This window comes from Elgaria multicarinata, chromosome 4 (assembly GCF_023053635.1).
Source record: "Elgaria multicarinata webbii isolate HBS135686 ecotype San Diego chromosome 4, rElgMul1.1.pri, whole genome shotgun sequence".
Lineage (NCBI taxonomy): Eukaryota > Metazoa > Chordata > Lepidosauria > Squamata > Anguidae > Elgaria > Elgaria multicarinata.
The window spans coordinates 90897824-90918796 of record NC_086174.1 but is presented as its reverse complement, the minus strand read 5'-3'; the positions used below and the strand labels follow the sequence as shown (position 1 = coordinate 90918796).

General features: G+C 41.9%; 1 protein-coding gene and 1 long non-coding RNA gene across 2 annotated transcripts; both read left to right on the top strand.

Annotated features, from left to right (window-relative positions):
* The first annotated feature begins 1631 nt into the window (after positions 1-1631).
* On the top strand, positions 1632-7252 carry MARCKS (myristoylated alanine rich protein kinase C substrate). Its single transcript, XM_063124766.1, has 2 exons — positions 1632-2166; positions 4099-7252. Exons 1-2 carry the CDS (start codon positions 2068-2070, stop codon positions 4867-4869), a joined length of 870 nt encoding a protein of 289 aa, XP_062980836.1. The 5' UTR covers positions 1632-2067; the 3' UTR covers positions 4870-7252.
* Positions 7253-14998: 7746 nt separating this feature from the next.
* Positions 14999-20420, top strand: LOC134398439 (uncharacterized). Its single transcript, XR_010025415.1, has 3 exons — positions 14999-15165; positions 18170-18291; positions 20326-20420. It is a non-coding gene; the product is annotated as an uncharacterized LOC134398439 (long non-coding RNA).
* The last annotated feature ends 553 nt before the right edge of the window (positions 20421-20973 follow it).

The window sequence follows — 20973 nt, the reverse complement described above, 5'->3', positions numbered from 1 at the left end:
TTGGAGGAATACAGCGAGGGGAAAGGAGGTGGTGGTGGGGCTTGATAAAAAAACAAAATGCCTCGTGGTGTATTTTGCCCACAAGAAACGAAATATTCCTTGACTGAGTGCCATCTTGCTAAAAATACTAGACCGTTGGCAAGGTGGTGGTGGTGGGGTAGTCTTCTTAAACGGCAGCCTATGCGCAAAGCTGGACTCATCACACAATGAAGTCTTTAGGGGAAATGAAAGAAGGGTGGCTAAAATCCTTCATTCCCTCTCTGCCAAACATTCTTTCGGATTTTATTTTCGGGAAAGAAATGTAGCTCTCCCGAATGGTTCCGTGTTTGCTTTTGAAGTAGTGAGACAGAGATTCTCTCTCCCCCCGCCCCTTCCAAGCGCAAACATTTCCTGTCACTCCACTGTAGCCGTTTCAAATGAAGGGATGAAGAATCAGCCTTCCATGGATCAACCTAGAGCTGCAATCCTATGCAGAATTAGGCGTGTCTAAGCTCACTGATTTCAGGGGAGGAGGGGTTGAACTTTGCATAGGATCGGGCTTCACGATGCTTAAGATGGGACGCCCCCTTTCCCACATCTCTGGAAATTCAGAACCTCGCTGTTTTCATACAAACCATCATGGCTCCGATACACACCACATAAAGACGAATTTGACTCGAGTTCTATTTGGCTAGGAGCATTCTCGGTTACACGTGGATGCGATTCGTCGTCGTCCCCTCCCCCACCCCCCGAACACGCAAACGGATGTTCTGATGATATTTAGCTTCATCTATTAACTTCATTGCCTTCCCCCCCAAAAATAAAAAATGCTTTGCAGTCTCAGCAAACAGGGTTTTTTTTATAAAAAAGTACAAATCAAAGCAAATCAGGCAGCGAAATTTAATTAGACCCGTAGGCTCCTCGCAAAATATTTTATTTCAAGCCAATATTGGTGGGGGAAGGGAATGTTTCTTGCATAGCCATGGCAGCGGCAGCTGCTGCTGCTGCTGCTGCTTTAAGCATTTTTCACATCTGGCCTACAGACCTAATAATTTTCAACTCGTGATCTCGTTTGGCGAAACTCGATCTATGTGGTTTAAATACCTTCCAAATTGGGACGATTGAACAATTGCAACCAATTAAAGCCAAAAAAAAAAAATTGCAAGCCTTCCCTATCTGTTGATTTTTCGATGAGAGCAAGACGGGGGGGGGGGAGGGGGAATGGAAGGGGGTGGTAGCGGGGGCGAGGAGATGAAATCACAAACACACACAAGTCAAACCATTGTCTCTAGCTTAACCGAGGTGGGGGAGAGACGACACCAAACAGAGGCTGCCACCACCACGGCAAGTCAAAAGGAACCCCCCCCCCCCGCTCTTTTAAAGAGTGTTCGTCCGCCTCCATAAGGAAAGGGCAATAAACTCCACCGCGCTTCGTCCCATTTTTCTTTTTAAAGAGAAATCAGTGCATGCCTTAATCCCATTAATTTATTTATATTCTTCGGAGTATTAATTATCAGTCCAAGGCCGATTTCAAATTATTGCAATCGCAGCTCCATTGTTCGCTCCAATTGGAGGCCCCGCCCCCTCTTTTGTCTGGCGGCGCGGTGATTGGTCGGCGGCGGGCGGGGGCTGCCGTCAGCGCTTGGGAAGCCCATTCATCTGTGCACTTGGGCGTTGGACTCCGCATCTTATTAGCGACCAGGGAGATTTCTCCATTTTCCCCTTGTCTACAGTACGGCTACAAATCTGGGATTTTTTATTACTTCTTTTTTTGTACTAAACTTGGGCTTCTAATATTTTTGCTCGACTTTTTTTCCTTCCTTTTCCCCCCTTTCTTCCTGTGCTGCTGCTGCTTTTTTTCAACCTCTCCAGCTTTATTATTTTTTTTTTTAGGAAAAAAACAGGAGTGTATATTTTAAAATAATCGGTTCTCTTCTCTTTTCCCCCCTCCTCCCCCTCTGGTGTGCGTGTGTGTGTGCTGCTGCTGCTGCTCTTCAGGCTGCTGGTCGCCCAGCATTTACACGAACCCACTGCTCTTTGTTTCCTCTTCTTTTGGATCTGTTGAGTTTCTTTGTTGAATAAACCAGCATGGGTGCCCAGTTCTCCAAGAACGCTGCAAAAGGCGAAGCTGCTGCCGAGAAGCCCGGCGAAGCAGTGGCTGCATCTCCTTCGAAAGCGAATGGACAGGTAAGAAAGGGGGGGGGGAATAATGGAGTATTATTTCCTTAAATCGCGTGTAAGTGTTTTATTTTGCTTAATCGAGTTCTTTCCGTGTGTGTATATATGGGCTGGGGAGAATGTATGGCTTTAAAAATTGATTACAATTCCTTTTTAAAAAAAGCACACTAAATGAAAGGGGTATGCATGTGTGGAGAAGCGGATTTTCATTTGGACCCATTTTTTTTTTAAAAGCGTAGCAGGCTGGAAAGGGAAAAAAATGCAGGATGCTTGTCCTACTGGAGGCTAGCTGGTCTCCCCCCAGCAGTATAGCTTGCACTGGTGCTATCTTGGCAGACCTTTTTGCTGTAAATGTGCTCTGGGTTGACTGTGTGCTCTCCCATGGCTTCCTATACTGTAACAGCCTGTCTTCCCTTCCCTTTTCCTCTCCCCGCCGCCCCCATTCTTTTCTTTGGCGCGTAAGGGGGGGGTGTAGTGGAGTTTGGTGGAGATAAGGCAATAGCGAGAGAAATCGGCGAGCTGTACTGGGGGGCGGGGGCGCTGGAGAGTTGTCCGTGCATTGAGGAAGGGGCTTTTGAGTGTCTTCTCCATCTTGCTTGCTGGATTCCTCGCTCTGTTCATAGTCTCGGCTTATGCCACAATAAAACGTGGGCTTTTGCTTTGCTGGGGTTTTTTTGTTTGTTTTTTTAAAGGTGCGAATCGTATTGATTCTTCTTATTGTAACAAAACTACCACGGCTACGCTTCTGGAATGTGTGGACTTTAAGTGTGTGAGATGGCGCTGTGTGTAAGTGTGTGAGTTCGAGCGGTTGCCATGGAGTGCACGAGCATCGGGAGTGAGCGTGGGACAGATCGGGCTTTTGCGAAGCTTGCAACCCGCGCCGCGTTCTCGTGCGTCGGTCTCTTCCCCGCGTTTCTCTTGCGTTCGCGCTGCCCGCTCGTGCTCTCCGCCATCTGGGCTTGGCGGCGGCGGCGGCAGCAGCAGCAGCACCACGCCTCTTCGCTGCAGCTGCTCTTGTTGCTGCTTTCGCCTGTCTGTCTCTTCGGAGAGACGCTTGAGGCGTGTGTAAAAAAATAATGATGAATGCAACAAATGTGATGGGTATGGAGGCGCCTCTCCCTAATTAAAACAGCGGCGAGAAGGAGGGGCGTGTGTGTATTTAATGTCTGTTTTCTGTGTCGGAGCCGAGGGAGGAGGTATAAAGAAGAAAGGAATGGTTGGGAGAAGCGACGAGGAGCTTTGTTCGCCCAGCGGAGTTGCTTGTGGCCAAGGCGCGAGCAAAGCTTCTTCCCAGCTCTCCTCCTCCTCTTCCTCTAGTCTCCTCCCTCAGCGTTGACCCAGCGCCGCCACTGCCGCCGCCACGCTTGGATTTTCGTAAGGTAGAGCCACAGTGCCTTCTACAGGCGGAGTCTGGCTGCTGCAACAGCGTGGCTTCTCCGAGCTCCCGGGGTGGTGGAGGTTTAAATAAATGGCTCGGAGGGAAGGGAAGCGTGGACTCCTGCCATGCGACGTGTCTCGAGACGACGCTGACTTCCCGCCGCGACCCCAATGGGTTCGGGTCGACTCCTCGCGAGGCGAGCTGGGAATTAAGGCGTGGGGGAGGAGCCTGGGTCTGTGAATGGCGTGTCCCCCCTCCCCACAGCCTTGGCACTGCGTCACACGCTTTCCTCAGGAAAAGCAGCGGGAAAGGCTGTGGCAACGTGCCGCCGTGGATAGTTGACCAAGCCTATAGCGAACAGCCTGGGCTCAGTTCTCACTGTTCATAACGCACGGCACCTGCCAGGGTGACTCCAATGGTCATGAAGGTCGCAGTGTGGACTGTTTCGGGGCTTGCGTGTGTGATTATATTTTTAAAGCCAAATAAACTAGGGAAACGGTCCAACAGCCTGCGCTTGGCATGAGAGATGGTTCGTCCAATAACACTGAGTTAATTTTTTCCAGGAGAACGGCCACGTGAAGGTGAATGGCGATGCTTCGCCAGCAGCCGCCGAGGCAGGCAAGGAGGAGCTCCAAGCCAACGGCAGTGCGCCAGCCGAAGAGTCGGCGAAGGAAGAGCAGACCCCTTCGGAGCCTGCCTCCGAGAAGGAGGCTGCGGAAGCCGAGAGCACGGAGCCGGCCTCTCCTGCTGAGGGGGAGTCCTCCTCCAAGACTGAGGAGGGGGCCACCCCTTCGTCCAGCAACGAGACCCCGAAAAAAAAAAAGAAGCGCTTTTCCTTCAAAAAGTCCTTTAAGCTGAGTGGCTTCTCCTTTAAAAAGAACAAAAAGGAATCTGGGGAAGGAGCTGAAAATGACGGCGCAGCTGCTGCTGAAGGCGGGAAAGAGGATGCCACTGCTGCCCCAGCAGACCCCGCCAACAACGAGGAGAGCAAAACCGCCCAGGAGGCGTCACCTTCCGCTCCTGCCGCCACCAGCAGCACAGAGGAGACGAAGGAGGAGACCGGCGGCTCTCAGGAGGCCAAATCGGAAGAGACTGCGCCAGAGAAGCCTGTAGGAGAAGAGGCCAAGCCTGCCGAAGAACAGAAGCCTGAGGAGAAGCAAGAAGAGGTGCCCGCTGCCCCTGCCCCTAGTGCTACCACCGAAGCCGCCTCAACTGAACAAGAGGCACCCAAAGCAGAGGAGCCAGCAGCAGCGGTGGCGGCAGCGGCGGCTCCTACACAGGAAGCTCCCTCCGAGTCTAGTCCAGAAGCTCCACCAGCTGAGTCGGCAGAGTAAAAAAATAATAATAATGGCAATTTTGAGATGATTGAACTTTTCTTCCCCCCTGTTTGTTTGTTTGGAGTGGTGCCAGGTACTGGTTTTGGAGAACTTGTCTACAACCAGGGATTGATTTAAAAGATGTCTTTCTCTTTTTTTGTCTCTACCCACAGATCCCATCTCAGATCATTCTGTTACCACCATTCCAACTGGCAGAGGAGAGACTTAAATGCCTCCCTCTTCCTCGTTCCTCTTTTTTTGCATCAGTATTAATGTTTTTTGCATACTTTGCATCTTTATTCAAAATGTAAACTTTTTTTTTCTCTCTCTCTCTCTCTCTGTCAATCTATGGACATGCCCATATATGAAGGAGATGGATGGGTCAATAAGGGATAGCAAATGAAGTGATAGGGGTCACAATGGGGACTTAGTGGTGCAGATAATTTGCCAAGAAAATGTGCCACAAGAAATAAGGGTTAGTCTTTTTTAAAAAAGAAAGTTATTACAATGTATTTTGTGAGGCAGATGTTCTATAAGGTTTACAACACTACAAGTCTTGACTAAGAAGGAAGAAGATAAATTCCAATACTCAGATTTAAAAAAAAATCATAGTCTTAGGAAATTCATTTAAACCATAGGAACTTTCACTTATCTCATGTTAGCTGTACCAGTCAGTGATTAAGTAGAAATACAAGTTGTATAGGCTTTATTGTTTATTGCTGGTTTATGACCTTAATAAAGTGTAATTATGTATTACCAGCAGGGTGTTTTTAACTGTGACTATTGTATAAAAACAAATCTTGATATCCAGAAGCACATTAAGTTTGCAACTTTTTCCACCCTGCCCATTTTTTGTAAAATTGCAGTAATCTTGGACCTTTAAAAAAAAAAAATAACCACACACAATTTTAAACTCAACCAAGCTGTGATAAGTGGAATGGTTACTGTTTATACTGTGGTATGTTTTTTGATGACAGCAGATGATGCTTTCTTTTTCCAGTTGTCTTTGAGAATAAAGAAGAAAAAACCAATTTCAGATGCAATGGTTTTTGTGTAGCATCTTGTCTATCATGTTTTTTTGTAAATACTGGAGAAGCTTTGACCAATTTGACTTAGAGATGGAATGTAACTTTGCTTACAAAATTGCTATTAAATTCCTGCTTAAGGTGTTCTAATTTTCTGTGAGCACACTAAAAGCGAAAAATAAATGTGAATAAAATGTAGAATTTGGCTGTGTTTCTTTTTCTGGATACTCTTGATAGCTTAGTAGGTTGCCTGTATTGTCTAAATTTGTATAAAGAAGGCACTTGTTTGCTACTTACTCTTAATTTCTAAATTATGGACTGTATGGTCTCCTGGCCTTACTAAAAGTTGTAACTATAGAGTGAAGATCTTTAAGGCCTTCTAAATAGAGGTGTGCACTGGATTTTAAATTAACCTGTGCCACTCTGGACACTTGATTGGCTAATACGAGATCTGGGAAAAACAGGATTCAGAAAAATTTGAATGTTGCACCAGTTGAATTTAGTTAGAGTGGATGTGTGCGTAGTCAAAAGCCTTGAGGACCACTTTAGGGTACATTAGATGGTTATTCCTTAGCTTGAGTTGACTTGACGCTTTGGCTGTGGTTGTTTGGAATATCTTGGGCCTTAGCCTGATTTTTCAAACAGGGACTCCTGAATTCAGGTGTCATGACAGCAAAGGTCCAACCTTACATGCGAGTTCTTAACCATTTCAACATCTACTTCAGTGCCTGGCTTTAAGCAACCAGCCTTGGATGTTTGGGCTAAAGTAAACGTTTTTGTTCTACCACATTGTTGAGCAATTTTTTTTTTGTAAGTTACTCCAAGCTATAGATGAGTTAACAAACAAACAAAAAAGATTGCTATATTTGTCTATAAAAGAGTCACTTGGTGCTTGCCTTTTAACTGTTTAGACTTTTGGGCTAATTTCCACCATATTGCTCAGGGCAAAATATGCCTTAATAAAACAGTAGGCTTTTGTAAAAACAAATACAGAGTAGTAATGGTGTTGGAGGGTGGAAATTGATTCAAGGAAGTATTGCTCCTAGGTTTATAGGTGAAATTTAGTGTTACACTTAACTTGCTTCCATCTATGTTTTCAGCAGTAACTTGCTTGGAAGCAATTACACTTATTTTATGAGAGCGTGGCACATTAGCACCTTGTTCCCTAAAGAACAAAGCCTGAGCTGAATGAAGTTCAATGGATTCCATACTGAATACATACTCTTATTCAGCTGTCCACATCTTTTTATTTTTTATTTTTGGCTTGTATATATACTCTGGTCACCCTGGTATTTCTCTGTAGTGTTAGAAATGTATTGACTATTATGCTTTAAATGGCCATGGGATGAAATAAATGGATGTAAAATGAGATCGTCCATACCAGTGTCATTCTTGGACTCCATCTGTTGGGGGACACTTTCCATTCATAACTCTTGCTAAGTATTGACAATGTGGCTGTACACCTCTGATTAGCGTCTCTTGGCCCATCATAACTGTATTCTTAATGAAAATTAAGCCAGCCTGACCTTTTATATGTTCTGCACACAGTGTGACTTAAATGGAATTCCTTTCTTCCCCCCTTCCCCACAAGTTATGTCAGCTGAGCCACAGTAGGACATAGGGTCAGTTTGCACTGCAAACTGGGGCACATGTATTGTAAAGTACACTCATCAGGGAGCTGTGATTGGCTTGCTGCTCGCCATGACACAATATTGGGTAGCAGGTCTAGGTTTGCCTCTGTAATATGTAGAATGTTTCTTAAACACTTGTAATGGATTGCAGATTGCAAACTTTGCTAATACTTTTAAATATTATTTGTGCTCCCATCTCAAATTCTTTAAAACTTCAAAAAAATGCTCACTTCTACTGCACAGGTTGCTTGGTCACATGTAGATTTAAGTGCATATTTAATCTAGGAAGTGTCTGGTTTATGCAGACATCATTGCCACTACATTGGATTGGCCACTAGGAAGCAAGATGCTGGACCTTTGGTCTGATCCAGAGGGGCTGTTTATATAGTGACTCTAAACTACATTGAAGTTGGAACATACCTCTTAGTGCTGGAATGTTGTTAATAGTAAATAAATACCAGCATGGGTTTAGAGTACTCAAATGAGCATTTATTAAGACTTTTCCATAATGCCAGATGTCCCAGAGTTAAGCTAACTAGTTAAATGAGCATCACTATATAGTAACTGGGAGTCAAAATATTTGGATGCTGTAGATATTGAGATAGTAGTGTCCCATGGAATTACTTTAACAGTTTACTACAGAAATGGTTACTGTTGAATAGTGTAAATAGCCAACAATATATACAGCACTTGCTACACTAGATGTTTAAAGGTGTAATGGTAAGCACCATTACCTTGAAGTAGTCCCGTTCATTTAATAGTGCTTCACTTCTAAGGGGCTGCAATGTTACCTTACTAAACCTCATGAACTATATCATCCCCCATTTTTTTAACCAATGAAGAACTAAAGTTGGATTAGACTCCTGTTTATATGCTGCCTTTCCACAAAGAAAATCATGTTCAAGGTGCCTTGTGTGATACTTGGTTGCATGCATATGAGGAGGTAAGTCTCAACTCTGATTAAATATGGTTTGGCTGTGGATTTTCCCAATTCCAAGTATATTTACTCAGAATAAACCTATATAATTTCAGTGAAATTACCACTTAGTATTCTTAGGGTTAAAGTCTTGGGGTTATAGGCCCAAAACCACCTAGTAAGCTTGAGTTTAAGTTTAAACATAGGTAATGGTCCCATGCTTAATTTGCTGGACCAAAGTGGTTGCTAACAATGCTTTTCAGTACCAAGAAGATCATAGTAAATTGCTGTGAAGATAGAGCTTTAAAGGAGTTTGCAGATCAAGTATGTTGTTAATTTCCCAACCTTTTATGTTTTATTAGTGAAGTCTGTTTATTACATAATTGAATTAGATGCTTAAAATAATTTTTAAAAGAATAGAAATAATTGCTGTGGATGGTTAAGTAACAAGAAGGATTTAGGGCACAATCCTATGTGTGTGAAGAAAAAAAAGTCTACAACTCCCAATGTGCCCCAGTCAGAACTTTTTTTTTAAATTTATTTAAATTGGCATAGGATTGCAGCCTTAGTGAATTAAGAGTTTTGCCCAACAAGACACTTGAGGTGGTCAGTGGATTATGAGATAACTAGAACTAGTTCTCCTGAAAGGGTTATGTATAAAAGTGTTCTTACTTTTATGTATAAAAGTAAGTGTTCTGTTCAACTTGGTCAGGAGTAGACAACATGGCAACATGGGCACAAATGCATCGTTGGACACTTTTCTTGGTGTACACCAAGGTTGCTCTTTCCCTTCCACTTTTTTTTAAAAATTAACACATGTTCTTACTGTGAAATAGATTTCTGTTGGTACTGAAAACTGGGTTAAAAGGCGTTCTTTAATGTGTTAGGAGTCAGACTTCATCTCTGTCTTGTACTCAGTCTTTGGGGTAGATTACTTGTTCGTTGCCATGTTTCCATAGTAGCCAAATGTGCCCACAGCCCAAAACGTTTGATCTAGATGGTTCAATAAATGGTTGTTGTGGAGTCCCTTGTGCAGAGTTGTCCTTTATATAAGCTTGATCGCCCAGTGCAGCTTGATGTTCTCTGGAAGTCTTGACAACAGCTTTTACCATTCCTCACCATTCGCCATGCTGGCTGGGACTTAAAGGGGGTTGAAGTCCAAAGCATCTGTAGGGTACCAGGTTAGGGAAGGTTGTCTTTGTGTTTGGTGACTACAGAATGCCACACATTTTGGAACAAAACCATTAAATCAACCCTGTCCTGGCTTTCTGTAATAAAATGTTTAATGTTAGGTTTTCATAGCAAAAACAACATTTTGTGGCAAATGAGAATTTATATGGCTCGCCAGATAAAAGTCATGGAACCAGGCTTGTTTCCTTCTGTTTTGGTTGGGGTGCAGATGGGTAGGAGATTCCTCTCTGAATGAATGGAAGCGAAATACACTGATGTAATAGAATGCTTGGATCCAAGCCATCATTTATGTAGGCATGTTTAAAGTTTAGGACAGGCAGAGAAATAAAGAGCCAACAAACTATGTGCACTAAAGAAGGAATTGTGTATACTACTGCAGTGTAGCAGATCACTTCATAAAACAAATCTGCTTTAAATTGCATTCTAAATGCCAGGCAGCCAATATTCCAAGCAACAACCTCACCAAATTCCTAAAGGGATATATAGGTACAAATTCTTGTGAGGGTGAAGGGTGCTCTAGAACTTTTAAAATAATAATGTGCATGAACACCCACACAACCTTATTTCTGTAAGTAAGAAACAGCAGTCATAAATAGCATGGTAGAAGGGCTATGCAGGTAACCTCGTTGTGAAACGTAACAGTTTACACTAAAAGAAATGAGAAAAGCATTAAAAATCACATGAATGGGAGTTAGACCTTACACGCTGAACAAAGCTGTATATGCTGTATACAGCATATGTAGTATCCATTTAAGCCTGTACGCTCATATGTATTTGCTTTTTTGAAGCATTTTAAAGGTTTGGCATTTATACAATAACTATATGTACATTTGGTGAGCAGAATTTGAAAATGTTTGCATGGCCTTGGACTGTTCTAGTCACTTCATGTCAACTAGTTCCAAAAAATAAAAAATAGGTGTAACAGCTGTAATTTTAGAAAGCACCTAAATATATATAAGATTGGCCTTTTTGAAGACAGGGTTTAAATTGGACTTGCAGTAATATTGAAGTTCATGGCTAAAATCTGTTGAAGAAATAAAGAATCTTGATTGATAGACTTTGAAAGTTGTTTTCCTGATGTACGTTGTAAATAACAGATACAGATTAACATTTTCTGGCAAGGTAACACTATACTTAACAAGAAAGCTATATGGCTCCAGAATATACAGCAACATTGTCCCACAGTTATTCTGAGGGGACAATGTATATGTAAATTGACATTAATTTACCCTAGAGTAAGGCAAGCAAGTTGTATTAATTTATCATCTGAATGCTTGGGTTCATGGAGAGTGCCTCAAGGTAAAACAAAGGTTTCCGTTTAGTATGACTTATGACTTAAATTGGAGAAGATCTTGATGCATATAGGATGTGATCTGTGTTTTTTACCATTTGCACCCATTAAGATGGAAGAGAAAACCAATTGATCAGAATGAAAAATCAAGTAATCAAAGCAGAAAGGATTTTAATGAAGTTGGACTTTGAATTCATGTCAAATATCTACATAATCATTGGTATGTATTTATAAGACTTAGAATGTGAATGTAATCAAACCTTTCAGATACACTTGGAACTGTACGGACCAGTGTGCTTTGATTTCAGGTGAAGTCTACCTTGCTTCCAGGTCTTTGCTTAACCATCTTTGCTGGTGTTTGCCTTTGGGAACTACAGAAAACTATTCAGGAGCTAGACTAATCAATACTTTAGATTTATTGCTGTGTTTTTTCAAAGATCCCACCTTATCTCTTCAGTACCCTGTCTAGCAATCTGTAAATTTTAAGTATATGTACTTGGTGTTGGGCACTAGGGACAAATTCATTATTGTCCTGGTGTACAACCCACTCTTCAACAATTTTCTGACTTCAGCTGGTGGAGGTGCTCTTAGATGTGATATCAACAAATTTCATATTGGTTGGTGTGACAGATTTTAACACTGATGCCAAGCCCAAGGATTTAACATTATTCTATAATAAAACATTATCACCAACCAGTTTATGATCCTCATGGGGTTTGTTGGTAAATAATGGCATTGGCAACTTACTAAAAAATGTTGGTGCAGCTAGGTAATTATAGAGCATGGATAATTAAGCTAGCTTTTAGCCAACCTTGTGTATTAATTCAGTTGTGAAGTCCACAATGAGCATTTCTCTTCCCATCCACCATTCTATGCTTTACAGCTGCTTCCACATTCCTTGTATGTGAGAATGCATGCCAACCCTGATAAAAGTCTGAGCACATGCAGTTCTGCATCTTGAGCTCACTTAAATCATAGCACCATCATGACTACAGGAATAAAATGGTCTTTGCTTCTGTTCCCCTGAGGGCCCCATAACCTGCCTCTCTCTGAGTGGTCATTGGGCTCCCAAGAGCCAGCCCTAGTTGCACCATGGAATGTAGTGCACGAATTCATGATGGATAGCAAGTCTTCCCATTGGGATTTATATCCGAACTCTCTCTAGAGTATTAAATTGTTGATATTTTTAAAGCTCCAGATAATCCATATGCCTTTTCCAGGCCTATAGGCTATAGCTAGAAGAAATATTGTCCCCAGGGGAGGCCTAAGAGGATGAGGTGGAAAAATGCAAAGAGAATGTGTACAAATTCAAGTTATTTAAAATATTAAATAATGGCAATAAAAGCAACAACATGGTGTTTTCTCTCTGTCCTGCCAGCCGGTGATTGTCTTCACAGCCTCCACGTCTCCATCCTCCTCTTCCAGCCTCCGGTCTGATTACTGCAATTTCCTTATCTCCCACTGCCAATTGAATAGCTGGGGAATCCACACACACAAAGTTTTTATTTTTACTCACTTTCTCAAACTGCTCAAATGCTGATTATAGCCCCCCTCCCCCAGTACAGATTTGTCACACTGGATTTTGGAAGGGCAAGGGAGAGTCACCTTATGTGATTTGTATGTGCAGAGTTAATGACAAGCCACATGTGATGGAGCAGTTATACTAGTTTATACATCTTTTCTGGAATGGTAAATTTCACATGTGAAAAATCACACGCCAGTTCTTCAAAATCAAGCAAAGTGGATTCAAAGTAAACTAATATAGATGTAATATGCAAAGTGTAATATAGGGTCAATTTCAATGTAAACCTATTTGACTAGTTACAGAGTTACACCCATGAATCATATTAGCTGGGTTCACACATCATGCTAACCCATGGTACTCTTAGAGTCTTTAGTGCTCTCTGTGTTTAGAGTGCCTAAGTTCTGGGAAATTTGAGGGTCAGTGTAGAGAGTGGTGACTTTGGAGTGTGGTGTGCACAGAGCTGATGTATATTAATCAATACTGATAATAAAGAAAGTTCAAGAGTGATTGTATGAGAAAAAGGAAAGCACATATGTGAATGAGTGAAAGGATTGTATGAAAGGTTTCAAAAAGGGCTTTAAATGGTTTATTTGAAACAAAGCTTGTGAACTTTTAAAAATAAATTTTGATTATTTTGTTTTTAACTACCATAAAAATCCCACATGTCTGTTTGGCATTTATCATCTAAGGTTTACACATTTAGCACCCTCTCTGACAATAATTCACCTCAGCAGATATAACTCAGTGTTTTATTTTATATATTGAAATCCTTCCCCATTTAAACCCCTTTCTCCACATAGTTTGGAGGAAGGTGGGTTTTAGGCGTATCAAGTGGTGGTGCTTGGCTTGAGCAGAGAGTAGCTGCGGCCGGGTCTGTTGTTCAGAGCCTGTGTCGTGGCAAGCTAAACTGGGTAGGTGGTTATGCAAACAACCTACTGTGCTCCCATCAGACGATCATGCAAACAAGCTACATGGAGTACTTTATTTCACCCCCCTTACCCCTCCTCCTCCTGTAGTCCTCCCTCCCAGCCGGGTAGTTATCCCAGCTTTCTTTGAGGTGGGAATAGAGATCACTTTAGAGCACAGCAGAAGCAGCATTTTGGCCGTTCTTGTTGTGCAGCTGTATAGGCGATCTCTGTAACCCACACTGTGCGATAGACAACACACTAATCCACCACAGGTAAACTAACCTTTAATGCAAACCATGGGTTATCAGGGGGACATAATCTTCCATGGGGGCAGGGGCATCCCACAATCAACATGCCATCGTGGGTTGTTTCAGGAAATAAACCATCACTGGTTGGTGTGTTGTGTGTACCTAGCCACTGTGTTGGAAATGCAAGCAGCTTAGATTCTTGAAATCTGTTGGTGCTGATTCTCAGGTCTGTTCTCAAAACTGTGTATGGATTTTGCGTCTCAATGTAGTGTTTTGTGATTAGATACCTGCACAAGTATTTCTCTGTGGAGGATAAACATGAGATCAAAATTGACCCCTAGAGGGAGATTTTCAATTTAAGTTTCTTTGAAAGCATGGCTTGCATCATAGATTTTATTTCCAGTAGTGCTAGAACTCCAGAAAAATAGATGCAGAACTGATATTAACAAAACTAAATGCAGCACTTGAATAACCGATGGGCAGAAATCCTTGCATTAAAATTGGATACATTTTGATCAGATTAGATCATTATGTGGAAACTGAAAATGAGGCATGGGTTTCATAGAAAGCTCTCTAGTGACACAGTGAGGCCATTGTAATGTACTACGGTGGGGTCCGCATTTCTCTAGTTTGCTACTAAATTCACTGCCACGGAGGTAAAACGATTATTCTTGAAAATAAAAGAGCTGTTTCAAATTAGCACTGGAAAGTGAATCCTGCCATAATAAGCTAGTATGGAAAGTGCCAGCTAAGATTTCTCCATAACATAGTCTCTTACTGGGTGCAATTGAGACTAATTTGCAATGTAGGATGGTTTCACACATCCATTGTGATCACTTAACACCTACAACACCAAGTGATGATTTTCATGTCTGAATGAGGCATCACTGAGATGTAACACCACAGAAAATTCGTACAAGCTCTGATGCCCACTGAAGTATATGTTCTGCTCTTCAATGGGATTAGTTCACCCCCTCAGCTGCTGGTCATCAAGTATAAGGAAATCAGGAGAAGTGTACGTATGAGTGAACCAGTCCATTAAATGTGATTTAAACTTCTTTAACTGTATATTTTGTCTTACGAATTTCAGTAAGACTTAATTAACTTTTGTTGGGTTGTGTCCATTCTTTGTTCCAAATATGTCCATTCTTTGTTCCAAAAACTTAATTTTAACTTGTTTCTTAATCATTGGTCTCCTTACAGGAGGGCTTTGCAAGGCAATGGTGGAATGGTATTGGACTGCGAACTCAGAAGTTGAAGGTGTATGTTTGTTGAGTGGGCAGCATTGCCCTGCACGACTGCACAGATCATAAAAGCAGGCTTGAAGTCACCCAGGGAGTTTGTGACTGAGGAGGATCTGGACTCAAGTCCCTCAGCTCTAAGCTGAATGCAGTTTCCATTTAGAGTGGCCTCCTTTACAGAGGACAGCCCTCTATTTGAAGGGCTGTCCAGTCCAAGTCAGATTTAAAGATAAAGAACCATCAGAAGGAAGACAGCTGAGCCCTAAAGTTGTCCATCAACCTTTAGCTCCTGGCCAGCAGACTGAGCAGGCAGACAGGTCACAGTCTTCCCCACCATGGTGAGTTTCTATTTAAATTATAGTAATAATTTCTAAATACATATAAATTAGCATATGAAATTGTTATGCAAACGTGTCACCTTTTGTCTCTTTTTTGGAAATGTATATCCTCTCCTTTCACAATGTTAATGGGCCACCTTTTCTCCATTGGGATAGTGTGCACTAGTGCTGTGCTGAAAAATTTTTCCCATGAAAATTTTCACCATTCTCATTCAATCTGAAAGGGAAAAAAATGCTTTCGAAAAGAAATTCGAAGGAGAAGAAATTTAGCAGAAATTCTCCTGGGTTTGGTTCAGGGTTCTTGTGCTTACCTTACTTATATGATGAATGATGAGTGTATCTGAATGTCCTGACTTTCATTGCACAGTCACCTCTTTGACAGCGTGGAGCCTCCTTGGCTTCCTGCACTTCCCATCGAAGGGAAAGCATCATACATTTTTTCCTCCCATGCGGCCTTTTCAGCTCAGGAAGTGCAGGCAGCCTGGCAGACTGTAGAGATGTGTAATAGAAATAAAAGAAAGACTGCAGACTGGTGAGATGTGTAATAGAAATAAAAGAAAGACTGCAGACTGGTGAGATGTGTAATAGAAATAAAAATATAGACAGTACCCTCAACCACCTCATAGTGATTAGGCAAGGTCAAAAGCACCACCAACACACATTCAAAATAAATTAGAAGTGCCCTGAGAATGAGGCAGAAAAATGGAAAACCCTTTCATGGGGAAAGGAAACTTTCAGGAAATTCCTAAGGTTTTTCTTTTCTTACCTCCTAGAAATAAAATGACACTTTTCAGAGTCCCCCCCCCGCCCCCGGCCCCACCCCCCACACAAACATTTTCATCACCATTATTTTTTGTAGAGCGATGCTAGGTGTATGGTGCATTGTGGAGGATACAAAATGGGAGACAAACTGCCAACATCGTTGATGCTGATGTTACTTCCAGTAGCAGTGCAAAAACAAAACAAAACCCCCAAACCCTTAGGAAGGCTGTTCTACAACCCTTGCCAATGGTGATGCCTACCTGTGATAAATTATTGGCAAATTTCTCCTCCTCCTGGAGAAATTCAGTGAAATTGTTCCCCCCAATTTCTCTACCCATAAATAGGGTGGAGAATTTTGAGTGGCCATTTAATCACAGCTCTAATCTTACATCTCTTGCGGCCATCGCTGAAAAGCACTGCTTGATGCCCATTTAAGTCACATTGAAGTGCTCTTGTTACATGCATAACTGCATGCACTCCAGTGGCTCAAAATGCCAGGGACATGCTGGCACTGATGTGCACAGGATTCAGGTGATTGTGCAGTGAACAAGGTCAGGAGCATTGAGACATTAGTGTGTTGTATGGAGTGCTGCTGTAAGAAACATTTGCTTGTAAGAGCTTGCAAATCCTAGGAGGGTAGTAAGATGAAATTCAGTCTGTAAAAACAACTAAATCTAAATACTAGCCTTTAGAAACAGTCAGCGGTTCAACCAAGCAAACGTAATGGACACTTTTTTTTTGAAACTGTGCAAAAACTGTTGTAGGTACCTTTTGGGGAGTTTAGGGGGATCATCTAGAGCCTTCCAGCTTCTTGTGGTGCCTGTAAATTAAAGCTGGATAATGCTAATTCTCTATGAGAAAATTGTGTGGATAACTCCCTTCTATAAAACTTTCCCACATATCTTCATCCCATGAGAATCGCTCAAAACAAGTCCTTGGATGCTAAATGCTACATTGGCACTGGTGTTTTAAGACAAAAAAGCTGTGTGTAGCATTTAACTCTTAATGAAATTATTTGCAATATTGACTACTTTACTACTTAGCTAGGTTATCAAAGCTAATAGGAGTTTCATGATATAAATTCTAGAACAGTGTATTCCTAGATGTAAAAGAGCAAACTAACACATACTTTTAGGCAAAGAGAAACAGTAACAATAAGGACTGGGGAGCAATTGTAATTAGGAACAACAATAAGACCATGAATCAACCCACAGCCGAGATGAAATTAACAGGTAACATTCCATGAAACCTCCTAATAGATGTGTGACTGTTTATATACATCTAAATCTCACTGACAGAGCTATGGTCTTCCTTGGGCACACTCAGATTCCTCCCCCCTTTGTAATTCTTTTCAGATGGTTGAATTAATTTTCCTGATTCAACAAAAGCTGCTCTTTAAAAAATGGCATGTGATCATTCTACATCCAGCATGCCTTTTCAGCAGGAAACTTTTCAGCATTGAGCTGAGCCAAGGAGCTCAGATATTCATGTATGTCATGTAACAGCCCGCTAGCTAGCTCATAGGTAAAAAGTTCAGGGCAATAATTTTGTCTTCCTCCATTAGACTGCAGGTTCTAATTTATTAGTCAAGCTGCAAGCTGTGTCCAACAAACCAATCTCATATATTTACAAAGAAACCATCTGGAAAGCTATTTACTGAATGAGGGTACCAGTTTTGGGCTTGACGCGATATCCCCTCCCACAGCCAGAAAATCGTTTGTTTCTGACCTTTCAAACAACGCAGGGATCAAGTATGTCAGAACTTGGAAAATGCCTTAGAACAGAGTATATATGTAATATATAAAACTATTATTAAACAAATACTTAACCCATTAACTACTCAATGCTTTGTCAACATACATCAAGTCTTGAAAATTGTATGTGTGTGCTGGGGAGGGCGGGGGGGGGGGCAAGTTGGCTTTTAAAATCTCTGTTGGGAGTTCCAAAGATGATGATGTAGTGGATGGGATATAGGGAGGATTTGATTATACCATGGATTGATTTGAGTGTCCCAAAGCGTGGGAGTAGATGGGAAGCAGTTAAAGTTGTCACTATCTGTCTTGCTATCTGTTTTATTCCCTTGTTCTCATGTTCTTTGCAATTTTTGATGGCAAGCCTTCGGAAGGATGAATGAGTTTGCTTTTTAATCTTATGCATTCCTGTCTTCTCCCCATAGCATTGGGAACAGGGCACACTAGAATTTGAAATGTGCTTTTAAAACTTTGCTCTGATGCAATTCCAGATGAGAAGGAAACAAATACTTGATATTTCAGAATCATGTCCTTCACAAATTTCCTGCCCTACATATATCGGTTTTCCCTGGTGTATGAACAACTGTGGAGACTCTTTATGAAGATCAGGCAGGTGACTGTTTTGCTTATTGGGAAGGTTCAGTTTGTAGTGTGATCCTAGGGAATGCACACCTGCCAAAATAGATGTGGGTATGATCTAGACATATGTGTACTTTCGTTGTTTTTATACAAAGAAAAGCATGATGGATAAAGCAACCCTATATTAGCATACAAATTCACTGAAAAATTACTAATGAAGTTATATTTTTCAATGAGTGAGCACTGACTGAGTCCTTGAAATTACTTACTTGCCTGACAAACGTATGTCAAATGCACTCTTGGCATATATATGAAACAAACCCACTTAAATTAACTGGGGAGAAAGACTTACTTTAATTTTATCTTCGATTTTAACAAAATTAGATCATGATTAATTTAAAACCAGTTCTCTTTCCCACCCCACCCCCCATTTCATAATTAACACTAATGTCTTTGAGGTTATACATCAACAACAAAAGCTGGAAGATTCCTGTTTCATTTGAATGAAACATCCTTCCTCAAGCTTTTCAATCTGGCTCAGAATCTGACCGAGACCAGCTTTAATAGATTGGTGAATTATCTTCTCCTGGAGATGCATTGGGGAGGGGGGATGTCAGTCTATTGATTCTTGACCTCTGAATAATCCATGGCACAATGGATCAATGACACTTTACTGTACCATCTTGAACTTGTTGGAGTGGGCCAACCCTTGCGAGTTTCAGTCCCTTTTAATGGGTCAATTCCAAAGTCTGGTTCATAGAATCAGAATAGTAGAGTTGGAAGGGGCCTGTAATAGTAGTTGGAAGAGTCCAATCCCTGCTCAATGCACCTTAAAGCGTACCTGACCGATGGTTGTCTAGCAGCCTCTTGAATGCCTCTAGTGTGGGAGAGCCCACAACCTCCCTAGGTAGCTGGTTTCATTGTCATACTGCTCTAATAGTCAGGAAGTTTTTCCTGATGTCCAGCCGAAATATGGCTTCCTGTAACTTGAGCCCATTATTCCATAACTTGCAGTCTGAGATGATCGAGAAGAAATCCTGGCCCTCCTCTGTGTGACAACCTTTCAAGTATTTGAAGGGTGCTATCATGTCTCCCCTCAACCTTCTCTTCTCTAGGCTAAACATGCCCAGTTCTTTCAGTCTCTCATTATAGGGCTTTGTTTCCAGACCTCTGATCATCCTCATTGCCCTCCTCTGAACATGCTCCAGCTTGTCTGCATCCTTCTTGAAGTGTGGTGACCAGAACTGGATGCAATATTCAAGATGAGTCCTAACCAGTGCTGAGTAGAGGACAACTGATGTGGCCTAACTAAGTTCATTTTACTGAATGGAAAGTCAAACAGGAAGTAAACCTGCAAAGTAGGATGGAACAGTATCACACACACATCTGCCGAAGAGAAGTTCAAGACCAATATAATGTCATAATCCACATAGCTGGATTCCCATTGTGCACATAACCTGTCCTGTAGAGAAGAGGTACCAGTGCTACCATCTGGGTATGCCTCTGGAGTTAGAGCTATTAATCAGGGACAAGACCTAATGATGAGACCTCCGATTCCAGGTGCCAGACGGAGTAGCTAACATTACTCTTTTTGTTTCCCTCCTGTTCTGAGACGCTGTTCCGGCCAGGTGACGGTTGCTAGTTGGAAGAAATTACTAAATCCATATTCAAGCTTGCCCAGAGAGCAACAATTCAATACTAAATATAAGTGTTTGGCATATCACACAGAAACAATTTAAATGACTTCATTGCAGTTACCATGAGTTATAGACACTTCACTGATATTGCTTGGACGAACATGGCTTTTGTTCTACGCCTGAATTTAATTCTAAATTACCTGTTTTGGAATGTTAACTGAATGAATACTGACAATGCCATTGTTGTATACATCTGGAACAACTGGATTTTTCAGCCAAAATGGCATGCCAGCAAACTGTCAAACATAAAATGAAATGTATATCCCACTGGTTTACATAAAACACCCCTTTCAATAGTTGGTAATGAGAAAAGGACTCCAGAGATCTCATGGTTTATTTTAATAACTTTATTTTTCATCTTCTCACTGCAGGACGCCAAGGATCGTCAGCATTTCTCCCTTGCTCCTGGCTGGGGCTGGCTGAAAGCCCTGGCACACTGGTGGCATGAAACACAGGCAACAGTTTCCCAGCTGAGAGCCAGCAAGAATCACAGGTAGTGCTGGCCAGAGGCAGAGGACAGTTATGCAGCTAGGGCTGGACCTTGGAGCCAAATGACCACTCTGAGAGCAGCAGGTGCAAAAACAAACATTTTATTTCTGTAGTTATTATGAGGCTATGTTTTAAATAAGGTTAAATTGCAAAAATGCACATGATCAGAGTGTTTTGTTATCCAGGCTTGACAAATGGTTTTGTTTGTGTTCTATCAATGGCTACTAGCCCTGATGGTTGTGTGCTATCTCCAGTATCTGAGGCAGTAAGCCTGTGTGCACCAGTTGCTGGGGAAAATGGGTGGGAGAGTGCTGTTGCACCATGTCCTCCTTTGTTGGTCCCAGGCCAACAGCTGGTTGGCCACTGTGTGAACAGGGTGCTGGACTAAATGGACCCTCAGTCTGATCCAGCAGGGCTCTTCTTATGTTAACTGATAAGGAATGTAAAAGTGGTTTTAAAGCATGAAATGGCCATGGGAGGGAGAAGATAAGTGTTAGTTGTGACCATCACAATCACAGTAATATACATGG